The 13,136-nt window shown below is 48.4% G+C and overlaps 1 protein-coding gene across 1 annotated transcript in view; it reads left to right on the top strand.

Annotated features, from left to right (window-relative positions):
- The window catches only part of PRAG1 (PEAK1 related, kinase-activating pseudokinase 1), a 53,870-nt gene extending 45,816 nt beyond the window's left edge, over nucleotides 1–8,054 (top strand). Inside the window, exon 6 of the mRNA XM_080661375.1 lies at nucleotides 6,470–8,054. Coding sequence (XP_080517501.1) covers nucleotides 6,470–7,642 — 1,173 coding nt within the window. The 3' untranslated portion in view covers nucleotides 7,643–8,054. The remainder of the gene's footprint in view (nucleotides 1–6,469) is intronic.
- Nucleotides 8,055–13,136: the final 5,082 nt, after the last annotated feature.

The following is a 13,136-nucleotide window of genomic DNA, read 5'->3' as shown; positions in this document are numbered from 1 at the left end:
CTGCAGCACGGCCAGCTGGTGTGGCTTTGGCGGGACGGTGGCTGGAGCAAGCCCTCCGCCTCTCCAGGGTTCAGGGGGAGGGCTGAGTCCGAAGCTTCCTCTTAACACTTAATGCTGAGTGATCTCACTCTCTGCCTGGCGAAGGGCATGGTGCAGTGAGATTTGTACTATGAATAGATGATTCATTCTGTGCTTCCAGGCATGAACTTAGGTGATCTCGTTGGATTAAGATAGCAGTTGCCTTTTAATGCAACAGAGAGTGCCTTCATTTATTCAGTGGATTTTTACTGAGTGCCTACTAGAGGCCAAGTATTTTGTCAAGATCTGAGTATAGAGAGGTGGACATAAGGTTCCTATGGAGCTTACAATCTAGCACAGAAGATAGACAGTTAGGGTATTGTCCTTCAGATAGAGCCAGGAGAGTTAGAGCTCGAACAATAAGGGTAAGAGCATTGACTGAGCATTCACTATACAACTAGACTCTTTTCTGGCTGCGTTCACTACATGACCTTGAATCCTCACAGGGTAGGTAGGTTTCACAGGAATCTGAAGCTTAAAATGGTTAAGTGATTTGCCCATAGTCAGCTGGTGGCTGAGACTAGTCTAGTCTACAAAGCCTATGCTACCATCATGTCAGTTAAGACAAATGAAGTTCAGAGAAGCTAAGTGATTAGTCCAAGGTAACACAGCTCTTTAATCTTTGCCACTGGATCAGGGCTGTTGCTGCCACACCCCACTGCTCTCTCAGGGTGCGTTCCAAGCCAGCTGGTTGAGCATCTGCACACATCTGGCCATTTGGATCTTGGCCACTGACTCAAGTCTTTCCGTGTGACTTCTTCCTTCATCTCCTTTTAGTGTGCCTTGAATGTCTGATGGGTCTACGGCCCTTCTATAAATGTAGGTTTTGGGTTGGGAATGAGGAGGGGAACCCTGAGCTCTCTTTTGCCATCACCTGTCCCAAGATACTTTGCTTCCAGTTAGAAAAAATGTAAATAGTGAACTAATGTTACATAGCCTTGGTGGGACAGCTTCCTACTTATGAGTGAAATTTTTAAAAAGATTACAATTATTAGCCAAGGAAAATGGCAATGAATTTTACATTGAGATTTTCCTTTTAAGAAATTAGTGACACCACCCTAAATTATAGATTGGGAACTGCTGATTTCTATGTTCAAGGAACTGTATACAATTGCTTGCTGCCTTCCTATGAAAAAATGAGGGAGGGGGTGGCTGCTAGGAGGATCCAGTTATTGTGCAGAAATCACGGCCCTGGAAGACTAGGGGCCGTGTCCAGATGACGGGCACTAAACGGAAGAAAACACAAAGGTCAGGAATGAGAGTCTGTGGACTTCGGAACTTCATTGCCTCTTTATATCTAACCCCAGCAGCTACTCTCTTGGTAAGGTCCCTTCCCTGCCACTCCCCCAACCACAATTAAAAGAAGAAGAAGAAAAACAATGCCAGCCTTTCCCCTCCTATTGGGATGGTGCTGTATCCAGTAGAGGAAGGAGTGGTGGATCCTCCAGTGAGCTGAATGTGATTAGCCCCTTACCACCTTCAGCCCGGAGCCAGGGGTCTGTATCCACCCAATGAAAGGAACGTAGATGTGAGATCCCTGAACGCCAAGGGGATGGAGGCGCCTTTAAGAAGTTCACTGTCACTAGCCCCAGTGAACCTGAGAAAGGGACCTGTGAATCCTCCTTACGCATCCGCCTTCCTGGTTCAAGTACATCAGTCATTCTCCTCGTCTCCTGGGCTGGACCTGGGCGCTCTTTCACTGTCAGGAGACAGCTGACCTCTCCATGGTGAGAGGGAAAGAGCCTGGCAGAAGAGGCCTTGTGCCTCTTGCCCAGAGGGGGAAAGCGATGTGACCCTACTGCAAAGAACCAAGGGGCCCCCTGGCACAAGATCTGCCAGGGTTTGGGGTTCTATACACGTGACTGCAACGTGCAGTTTGCATTCTAGAACCTCCTGTCATAATGTAGAATCGGTTACATTCTCTGAAGACCAGTGCAGAAAATCCAGCTTCCCCAGAAGATGTTAAAGGCAAGCGTTGCTTCTCGTTTCGGTAGGAAAGTAAACCATGAGGAAACGGGGAGGTAATGTAGGCCTTGGTCTTTGAAGGAAGAGGGGCCCACATGTCCCCCATCGGATTTTGCCAGACACTTGGCAGCGCAAGTGTACCGTGGAGAAGGGGCTTTGGAGAAGAGCTTGAAATGTTCAGAGACTGGGGTACAACAATATCCGTTTGCACATGTGCCTGGCCTTGTGCTGGGGGCGGCGGGCAGGGTGTGGAGCATCATTTCCCACATGCAGCTGTTCCACCTCATTAGCTGCGTGGTCTAGACGGGAGTACAGTCGTCGGACCTCCTAGAGCGGGGGAGCGGGTCGCCCTTCCGGAGCCTGTCTGTCGCCAAGCTCATTTCATCTGCGCCTGGTGAGCAGGAGCCTCGGTTGGGAGCCCTGTGAACAAAGGCCGGCTCGCACCTGCTCCCACTAATGCTGGGCCCTGGTTCTCGGGCTCGGCACTTGCAGCAGCAAGGAGAGGAAGGCTGCTCTGTATGTAGCCCCGCTCATGCGTATAGGGCCGGGAAAAACCATTAACTGCGTGTGAGGTTTCGAAGCCCGGTTCATTCCTCAGTCACCTAGAGCTTCAGTTGAGTAATTAGGGACCTGTGTTGAGCCGGCTGGGACTTTTTTTCTTATTGAACAGACGTGACTTAGCCCAGATTCTCAACAGTGAATGAGGACCAGGCTGCAAAGTTTAAAGTAAGACTTGGCTCAACAAAACGTTTGAAATGTGAGCTGAATCAAAGGTTTGTGTGAATGTCTTGAGCCAAAAAACCCAAGTACAGACGCCTGAAAATGAAATGAGGGGGTGGGGCAGATGGGGATGGAAAGGAAGCCTCCTGCCCCCCTTCCTGTCCTGTCCCTCTACCCAGCTGTCTGTGCAGCCAGATGACCCGCTCACTGATTTTTGAACCACATCCAGCCCAGTTGCCACTGACTCTGCTCCTTTATTTACATCTTTGTGCAAACTGTCAGCGCTCCACTGGGAGTGTTTGCGGGGCCCCAGGCCTTTGAGACCCTGGAGAAAGGGGATCCTTGGAAACATTTCCCATGCCCCGGGCAGCTGCGCCCTCCGGTTGGTACAATAACCTACACACCAGCTCTGGGGTGTGCACTGAGCATGGCTGCAGCCAAACCTGCCAGAGCAATCACCATAGCAACCTTTCCCAGCGACTGCTCACCTGGGCGGGGCGCCACACCCATGCTGAAAGCCACACCCGTGTTGTGTCATTGAATGCTCCCAGTGGCCTGCGAGGAAGGAGCTGTTACTGCCCTATACACAGGGCAGAAGGCAGACTTTGAGTTAAATACAGTCAGTCCTCACTGTACGGATTCCATGTTGTGAATCCACTGCTAAAACTTATTTGTAACTCAAATAAATACGGCATTTTCATGGTCATTTCTGGACATGCACCGATGGGGGAGGATTTGAATCGCCCAATCTGCAAATTCCCAGCAGAGGTAGCACAAGGGGGCGCTCCACCTAGTTTCACCTCTCACTGTCAACAGTGCCCTTTCCGTGGTCTAGTTACTGCCTCATTCTTCACATTTTTGGGCTTGTTGGTGCTGATGTTGCTGTTTAAATGGCCAGGCTGAGCGCTGAGGTCCTGTCTAGCGCTCCTAAGTGCTGTGGTGTGCCTTTGGGAGAGTATTAGACCAGCTCCATTCGGGCAGGAGGTAAAGTGCTGTTGGCCGTGAGTTCAATGTTAATGAATCAACAGTATCTGTTAATGAGATATGTTTTTTTATTCGCTAATTCAGTGTGTGTGGCTACTTCTCAGAACAGAACTGCTGCAAGTACCCGGCGCGTTGGCAGCTTGTCAGTGTTTGCAGAGTTTATGTTTAAAACAAGGTCTCTTGCACTCTCAAGCCCATGCTTTACCTCTCAAATTCTTGTCCATTGTATAATCTTGAGCAAATTGAACCTCTTGGACCCTCGGTTTCCTCTTCTGTAATACCATCTACCTCATTTGGTGGTTTGAGATTGAATGAGATTTGATGTGTAGAGGGCTAAGTAGACACAGTGCCTCACACACGCAGGAGTTCAGTAGGTGGCCAGGTGGCTGAGATACCCTCACTGGAGGGAGTGATCCAGACATCAGCACTGCGTTTCCCACATGCTCAGAGATAGCGCTGCAGGCCGGCCCATACGCAGTGGTTGGTATTTATATGCAAGACTATTTGTGAGGACCACTCCCCTAAATTTTCTTCAGGTTAATAGTGTTCCAGAAGCCAGCCATGTATTTATTTATTTGTAAATATATATATATAATTATTATTATTATTATTATTTCAGAGAGGAAGGAAGCAGGAGAGAAACATCTATGATGAGAGAGAATCATTGATCGGCTGCCTCCTGCATGCCCCACACTGGGGATCGAGCCCACAACTGGGACCTGTGCCCTGACAGGGAATCCAACTGTGACCTTCTGGTTCATTGGTCGACGTTCAACCACTGAACCACACCGGCTGGGCAGAAGCCGGCCATTTAAAAGCTAAAGACAGTTGAATAAGAAAGAGCCTGCAACAATGCTCTTTAGATAAGGTATTCCAAAATCATGTTTGCTGGTATAATGGAACCAATGTCTGGGATAAATGCACTTCCCTTTTATTTCTATTCCACTCCTATAGCAGAGAAATTACTAGATTAATGTGTTACCTCCCCCGCTTCCCAATTAGGTTGATAAAAGTTTCCTAAGAGGCTGAACTCTTTTTATCCCAGGTTTCGTGCTGAGAAGGGTTCTACAGCTGCAGTATAAATAAATCTCTGTGAAAAGTGCTTGCTGTGGAACTTCTAAAAACAGCACCTGTGAGCGTTGTGACCATTATAGTCACCTGAGTGGGGCCGCGCAGCAGCCCGAAGGGTTATTCTGGGATTGTCCGCAGGATGAAGTTTTCTGGGTGGATGGGAGAAGCCTTTCTTCTGGGGATGACACTGCTCCTTACCTTCCATAAAGCCAGGCTGAGGCTGTGCACTAGGCTTTGGGAGAGGAGATCACAGACCATCGTCAGTTCCTTTCCGTGTAATTACAGGGCACTGGAGGCCCGTGGTGTCTGGCTCAGGGCTCTCCAGTTGTGTGGTGATCCGATGAGGATTAGTGCGGCTAAAGGTCCCGGGTGGCTGGCATTGTCATTAGTACAAAAAGATGCTGAAGAGACGGTTGTGGGGATTCCCCAGAGGAGCTTGAGATCACCTGTTTTCTTATTCCTACTTTCCACTCAGAGGGTGCCTTTGGCCCTTTGGGTTCCCTGGCACCTGGAGAGCTTTCTGTTTTCCTTCAGCTACTCTGACTCACATAGCAGTTTCATTGAAATCAGCCCTGCAGGTCATGCCAGCTAGTAGACAGTGCCTATGTACCTGGATCTAGAAGCTAGGACGGCCTCAGAGAACGTGGCCAAGGCCCAGAAGCTTAGGGCCTGCATCTGCCCCTGAGGTTCCCAAGAGGATGTACCCCATGGTCAGGCAGGTCCCCTGTCAGGTAGCTGCCCATTCAGGTGCTAGGGGTGGGCAGCAAGGCTGACTGCCTGTGTCGGCTCTGATCTGGCTTCCTGAGAATCTGTCCAGCTGACGCTGTGGGCAGAGGAAAGTCTTCCTACCAATGCCAGGGGGCCACACTGTATGTTGTTGCTCAGGGACCCCACTCTTACTGGGTTGTGTGATCATTTTACTTTTAATTATTTAAGAAATTGCCAAACCGTGTTCCAAAGTGACTACACCGTTTTTACAAACCACCAGCAATACATCAGTGTTCCCATTTCTCCATATCGTCATAGACACTTGATATTGTCTGTCATTTTTCTTACAGCCATTCCAGTGGGCGTCAGCCAGTATCTCACTGTGGGTTTGATTTGCATTTCCCTAATGACTCATGATGTTGAACATCTTTTCATGTGCCTATGGTCATTTACATATTTCTTTGGTGAAATGCCTGTTAATATCTTTGCCCTACTTTTTCATTGGGAAGTTTATCTTATAACTGAGTGGTACGAGTTTTTTTGTAAACTGGATACAAATCATTTATCAGACATGTGTCTTGCACATATTTTCTCCCAGTCTATTGCTTGCCTTTCTTTTTTCTTAAAGGTATATTTTAAAGCATAAAAGTTTTGAATTTTGATGGGGTCAAACTTACCAATTCTTTCTTTTAGGAACGATGCTTTTGGTATGGTATCAGATGCCTTTGCTCAACCCAAGATTCTCACCTATGTTTTCTTCTAACATTTGTATGTTTGGGCCCTCATACCTAAGTCTCTGTGACCATTTTGAGTTCATTTGTGTGCATGGCGTGAAGTAAGTTTCAGTTCACCTTTTCACGGGGGGATTTCCAAATATCCCAACACCGTTTGTTGAACAGATGACGGATCCCCCTCTTGACCTTACCTCTCCTTTTCCCCGCAGATCTGCAAAACGCCCGAGCCCAAAGTGGCCTCCTACTGCAGCCCGGCTGTGCCCGTGCACTTCAACATCCAGCAGGACTGCGGCCACTTCGTGGCCTCAGTGCCCTCCAGCATGCTCGCCTCTCCAGACGTACCCAAGGACCCCGCGCCGGCCCCGCCCTCTCAGCCGCCCGCCCAGGAGCAGGACTGCGTGGTGGTCATCACCCGCGAGGTGCCCCACCAGACCGCCTCCGACTTCGTGCGGGACTCGGCCGGCAGCCACAGGTCTGAGCCCGAGGCCTACGAGCGTCGCGTGTGCTTCCTGCTGCTGCAGCTCTGCAACGGGCTGGAGCACCTGAAGGAGCACAGGGTCATCCACCGGGACCTGTGCCTGGAGAACCTGCTGCTGGTGCACTGCACCCCCCAGGCCTCCCCCGGCCCCCCCGCCTCCTCTGCCACCACCAGCGCCCCTCCCTCCACCACATGCACTGCCCCTGCCGCTAGTCCTGCCCCTGGCCCCTCCACCACCCTCCCCGCCAGTGTCACCCCCAGCCCCCCAACTGCCCCCACCTGTCAGGGGGTGCCCAACGAGGAGCACCTGCCCCGGCTCATTATCAGCAACTTCCTGAAGGCCAAGCAGAAGCCAGGCAGCACCACCAACCTGCAGCAGAAAAAGAGCCAGGCCCGGCTGGCCCCCGAGATCGTGTCTGCCTCCCAGTACAGCAAGTTCGATGAGTTCCAAACAGGCATCCTCATCTACGAGCTGCTGCACCAGCCCAACCCATTCGAGGTGCGGGCCCAGCTGTGGGAGCAGGACTACCGGCGGGAAGACCTGCCGCCCCTGCCCACCCTGTCCCTCTACTCGCCCGGCCTGCAGCAGCTCGCCCACCTGCTGCTGGAGGCTGACCCCATCAAGCGCATCCGCATCGGGGAGGCCAAGCGGGTGCTGCAGTGCCTGCTGTGGGGGCCGCGGCGGGAGCTGGTGGAGCAGCGCGGCCCCTCGGAGGAGGCGCTGAGCAGCACGCTGCACAACTGGATCGACATGAAGCGCGCCCTGATGATGATGAAGTTCGCCGAGAAGGCCGTGGACCGCAGGCGCGGGGTGGAGCTGGAGGACTGGCTCTGCTGCCAGTACCTGGCGTCCGCGGAGCCCAGCGCCCTCTTACAGTCGCTCAAGCTCCTGCAGCTTCTGTGAGCACAGCCCCAGCCTGCACTTTCGCTGCCCTTTTCCCTGTCTACCGCCTTCGCTTCCAGCCCCTTCCTGTTGTCCGTCCTGACCCTCGTGCCCTGCCTGCCTGCCTCAGAAAGCTTCGTGTCTCCCTGGGAAATGGTACAGTGACTGTCCTACTTGGATGTAATATGTATATAGAGTGTATAGATGTAAAAGGCTGAGGGTGTCATTGCCGCCTGGGGCCGCCTCTGCTCCCGGGTGCTCCTGGTTTCTCCGCTGTGATGCACACTCCAGCTCAGTCCAGGTCCTGGGGACAGTGCTGCCAGCAGAACGAAGCCTGGACTCTGGCCTCGCTGCCCCATCGTGGGATCTCTTCACCTTCCTGTCCAATTGTTATTTAAAACAAAAAAAAAGGCATTAAAAATTTTTTGATTGAGTCGTGAGCAAAGCTCTTTTATCCCCAAATGTCCAAGTGCATGACTGTCTTTGGTGGTAAAACTGAATACAAGCCTCTGAAGCAATGGCTGGGCCCCCGGAGTGGCCCTGGTCTGACCCTTCTCACGATAGAGCAGCAGGCCTACCTCGGGCGTGGCGCGGCCAGTCTGCCCCGCTTCTCCCCACTGGCAGTCTCAAAAGGAATCTAGACCGGCTGGTGTGGTCCCACAGGTTGGGAGTTCAACCCCACTGCTCCACACCATTTCCACGTGGCTAACGCTGGTTACCATTTGTATTGGTGAGAGGCCTGGCTGAAAATAGAATCCACTCCAGATAGTTTCAATGTAAAAACCTTAGAAAGGTGTGGGCAAGGTTAAGGGAAGAGACAATGATGAGGCAAAGGCTGGCATGGGAGAACCACCTACTGTGTTGCCACCTGTCATCTCGAGGCCAAGACCAACGGGACACCAGACAGCCAGGGGGTTTGGGTGATGCCCTGGGCAGGATCAGCCTCCCTGCACAGAGAAAGGGGGTGAATGGTTGGGGTGGCAGTGGGCACACGGCTCACTGTTCTTTTTTTTTTTTTTTAATATATTTTATTGATATTTTACAGAGAGGAAAGGAGAGGAATAGAGAGCTAGAAACATCGAGGAGAGAGAAACATCGATCAGCTGCCTCTTGCACACCCCGCACTGGGGATGTGCCTGCAACCAAGGTACATGCCCTTGACCGGAATCGAACCCGGGACCCTTCAGTCCGCAGGCTGGCACTCTATCCACTGAGCCAAACCGGTCAGGGCCAGCTCACTGTTCTTACTGTACTAGATCATGGAAAGGCAGCAGTAGAGCTCAGGCTCTCATTTCCAGACCAGCACTCTGCTGTTCGAAGCACCTTCCGGTTTCCAGTTTTAAAAACGCGTACGTTTAACCCTTATTGGCACCTGCTATCTATTATAGTCAGTGTGTTACCATGCCTTTAAAATGCACACAGAACTAGGAAGCACCCGCACTTGCCTCTTCAAAGTGACCCGAGGTCAACCATAACTCATTTGAAGGAAGACAGCCCCAAGGCCCACGTATTCTTTTTTTTTTTTAATATAATTTATTGATTTTTTTACAGAGAGGAAGGGAGAGGGATAGAGAGTTAGAAACATCGATGAGAGAGAAACATAGATCAGCTGCCTCTTGCACACCCCCCACTGGGAATGTGCCCGCAACCAAGGTACATGCCCTTGACCGGAATCGAACCTGGGACCCTTAAGTCCACAGGCCGACGCTCTCTCCACTGAGCCAAACCGGTCAGGGCTGGCCCACGTATTCTTATCGAACGGATAATCTTCCAATTTCCGAACTAATTTCTAAAACGGTGTTGATAATTATGGACAATTTGAAACAAAGGCAAAGATTTTAATGGATGTCCTAAAAATCTGGGGATGTGGCTAGCAAGCAGGGTGGAGAACTCTGCCAGATCCCCGTCTGCATGTTAATGTCAGCGCTTTTGCAAGCTCCTCCTTCCTGCCTGGAACTGGAGGTAAACATCCCATTTCCATGCATCTGGGTGAAGAAGGCACCTGTGGTCACATCTCTTCTTTCAGTTGTTACTTGAGCCTTCAGGAAAGAACTGGCTAAAACCCGCTTCCAACTATGTTTTTGTACAAGAGAAAAGAGTCTTTGAACGATGGAATCATAATTCTCCACAGGACCTAAGTTTCAGAGGGTATTATTTTGTCAGTTATTTGTTCCTGAGAATTTTCCAAGCAAACCCTCCACTGTGGAATTGCTGCCCGGCTTTCTTGTCCTTTCTCACCTGGGGGAAATAAACAGCAGAGCGGGAGGAGACAAATATTCCACCAGGGGAGTGCGATGCCGTTTGGAAACACATGTCAAAGGCACATCTTAAATCTCTGCATTAATTGCACTTTTTTTTATATGCCACCCACTTCATGGGAGACAGGAGGGGAGATTGTAAAAAAGTTTTTAAGAACCAAAATGAACCAAAAGTAAAAATGGGGGGGAAGGTGGAGAGCATAAGCAATAAATTCTGATTGAAAAGGATGATAGCCATCAAACATAAAATGTACTTCCAAGCTTTCCACCAAGCAAGGAAAAGTAGAAGACAGCTGATTGCACAATTCCGTGTGTCATTACAGGAAACAGTTCAGTTCGTCAGAAGGAAGAAGCCCATTCCCAGTGCTTGGTTCTGAAGTGGATTTGTCAAGGACTTCCATGTTTAAAGACATTTTTCTAGATGGGGCAATTGCTTATACCCCGTCTTTGGTGAAATCCAACTGGGTAGCATTCAAGCCAGTTCCATCAAGGAGGTTCTCTAGGGTAGAAACCATTCATCTCCATGGGTTGGCTTTTCCCATAAATGGTAAGCCATGTGGGTCATGTGGCTATAAACACTAGGTTTGGCAGACAGCTCCAGTCACACTAAATTCAGGGGCTCAAATTAACTTCTTTTGTAACTTCAAAATACACCTGGGATGCATGGCTTCATCTCACAGAAAGCTCAGCACCAACTAGATTCAGTCCAGAAACAACAGCTTATTCCACAGGACTGAGGTTCAGCAATAAGAGTATTAAATAACCAGATGTTATGATGACAGTCTCATAACATCTGGTTATTTAATACTCCTGGTATCTGTGAGTTCATCTTTTTTCTTGGCTTTAGATCCAACTACTGGTATTGAAATCTTGTGGTTCTTTTTTTCTCTCTCCCGCTCTGAGTCAAGTCACCCCCATATCCTCTTCACATTTGTAATTTCTGTTGTTAGCGTGCCTTCCCCTTTTCCATGCCAAGATGTGGATTCTTTTTTTCTTCTAAATTCTTTCCTGTAGGCGTTATGAAGCTGTACATCTGAATTGTTATACCCTTGCCAGAAGCAAAGATAAGCACTTCAGAGATTATTTATTTATCGTAGCCCAAGGCTCAGATCTGAAAAGATGGGGCTCTGGGGAGCTGTAGTTCTGTGTAACACTTCCTGGTTTTCAAGAACTTAGGGCTGGAATATGCTCTTTTGTGATGTCCACATGTCCACCAAACAATTAGGAGGGTTTTGAAGAGAAAAGACACATGTTACTTGAATAACTTCTCCAAAATTTGTTCTTTAAATATATAGCCAATAAATGAGGCAGCCCTTCCCCACTCTGTTGAATAGCTATAAATCTTTGAAGATCTAAAGATAAACTTATTAAATAATTCTTCTTAAAAACGAGTAACTTTGTAATGTAAAAATCTGCTTGGCATATTTAATAAAGAGTGATGTGAATGGAATTGATTCATTAGAAACCCAAATCTAACCCAACTGATGTCATTGCTAAAAATAAAAGACAAGAATAACACGTTTGGGGGAATTTCCATGGGGTAAATATCTTGACAAATTGCTCTTTCTTTCCTTCTCTTTTCCAATGCTAATTAATGAGGGTAAAGGACAGCAAAGGAGAACTATTCCTGGCAGAAGATATCCTAGGAGGATTCGTGCCCTGGGAAGGAGGTTAGGAGCTAGCCTGATGGTCCAAGGAAAAGGAGTCCAAATTAACCCAAACGTCATTGATTTAGGGGGACCTGGGGTTGGGCTAGAACTTCCATGATCAATTTGGATCCTTACTGGATTCTGGATACTCAATCTTCTCTGATTTGCATCTTTTCTCCTAGGACTTGACTACATGTATTCCACTTTCTAGAGTGGAGGAAGCAAAAGTCAAGTTTACTCAGGATTTTTCTGCATGCCAATGGCTGACTTGGTGTTGGACTACCTCAGTGGGGACTTGAACATATACACTTATCACATATTACGAATTCTGGGTTAAAATCTTTCTGGATCCTTTACCGGATGTGATTACAGCTATCTCCTACAAAAACACTGTACTGAACACTAGATGTGGTTCCAGCCGTGGGCAAACTACGGCCCGCGGGCCGGATCCGGCTGTTCTATCCGGTTCTCTTGCTCTCCCCTCCGCTCCTTTACTTTGAATTTATATTAGTTCACACAAACACTCCATCCATGCTTTTGTTCCGGCCCTCCGGTCCAGTTTAAGAACCCATTGTGGCCCTCGAGTCAAAAAGTTTGCCCACCCCTAATAGACTATCAAAACTTTTATGTATGGTATTAGGACTTAAAGATTATTCTACAGAATCCTGACTTAATGCATCATTGGGGATAATCAGGCATGGAGATAGGTTGAGAGAACTAAGCATGGAGATTTAAGGAGAGAAGAGAAGGTAGGAAATGAAATACAAGACTCAGAGACAAACCACCTGCATTACCACTGTCCTGAACCCAGCTCTGATAACGTCCCACAACCTCCAAAAGGCTATTCACAGATCTTAGCCCAGCCATGCTTCAGTAACAAAATACCATAGACTACATGGCTTATAAACAACAGAAATTTATTTCTCACGGTTCTGGAGGCTGGGAAGGCCAAGAACAAGGTGTCAACAAATTTGGTTCTGGTTCTGGTTCTGGTGCAAGCCCACTTCCTGATTCATCGATGGCCGTATTCTTGCCGTTTTCTCATATGGCAGAAAGGGCAAGAGATCTCTCAAGTGTCTCTTTTATAAGGGCACTAATTCCACTCACGAGGGCTCCACCTTCATGACCTAATTACTTCTCAAAGACCCCACCACCTGATACCATCACATTGGGAATTATGTTTCAACATACAAATTCTGGGGGGACATAAACATTCGGTCTATAGTGTCACACTTGTCAACCCCTCCCTGGGATCATACAAATACTTGTATGTCTATTCAAAGATTTCCAGGGATGAGGAAGCTATAGAACTCTAGATTGTGTAGATTTCCATTTCAGAGCTTTTTTCAGATTCCTTAAAAGCCAGAAAAACTTGAACATTTGTGCCCTTTATTTGTATCCTTTATTTCCTGACCATTCCCAACATCATGATGGGAAACAATTTTCAGCCTTACTGGTTTTATTTTGAGTATGTAAAATATAACATGACACTAACACCAAAACTATTTTAAAAAATAGAGAAGTATCGCTCTCCCATACCCTGTCCCCATTCCTCCATCCTTTCCACCCTGCTCCCACCCATTCATTCATCCAACTTTTAATGATCCC

This window comes from Plecotus auritus (assembly GCF_963455305.1).
Source record: "Plecotus auritus genome assembly, chromosome: 3".
In the NCBI taxonomy this organism is placed as follows: domain Eukaryota; kingdom Metazoa; phylum Chordata; class Mammalia; order Chiroptera; family Vespertilionidae; genus Plecotus; species Plecotus auritus.
Note: the sequence above shows the minus strand (reverse complement) of the source record. Positions and strands in the feature narration are given on the sequence as shown.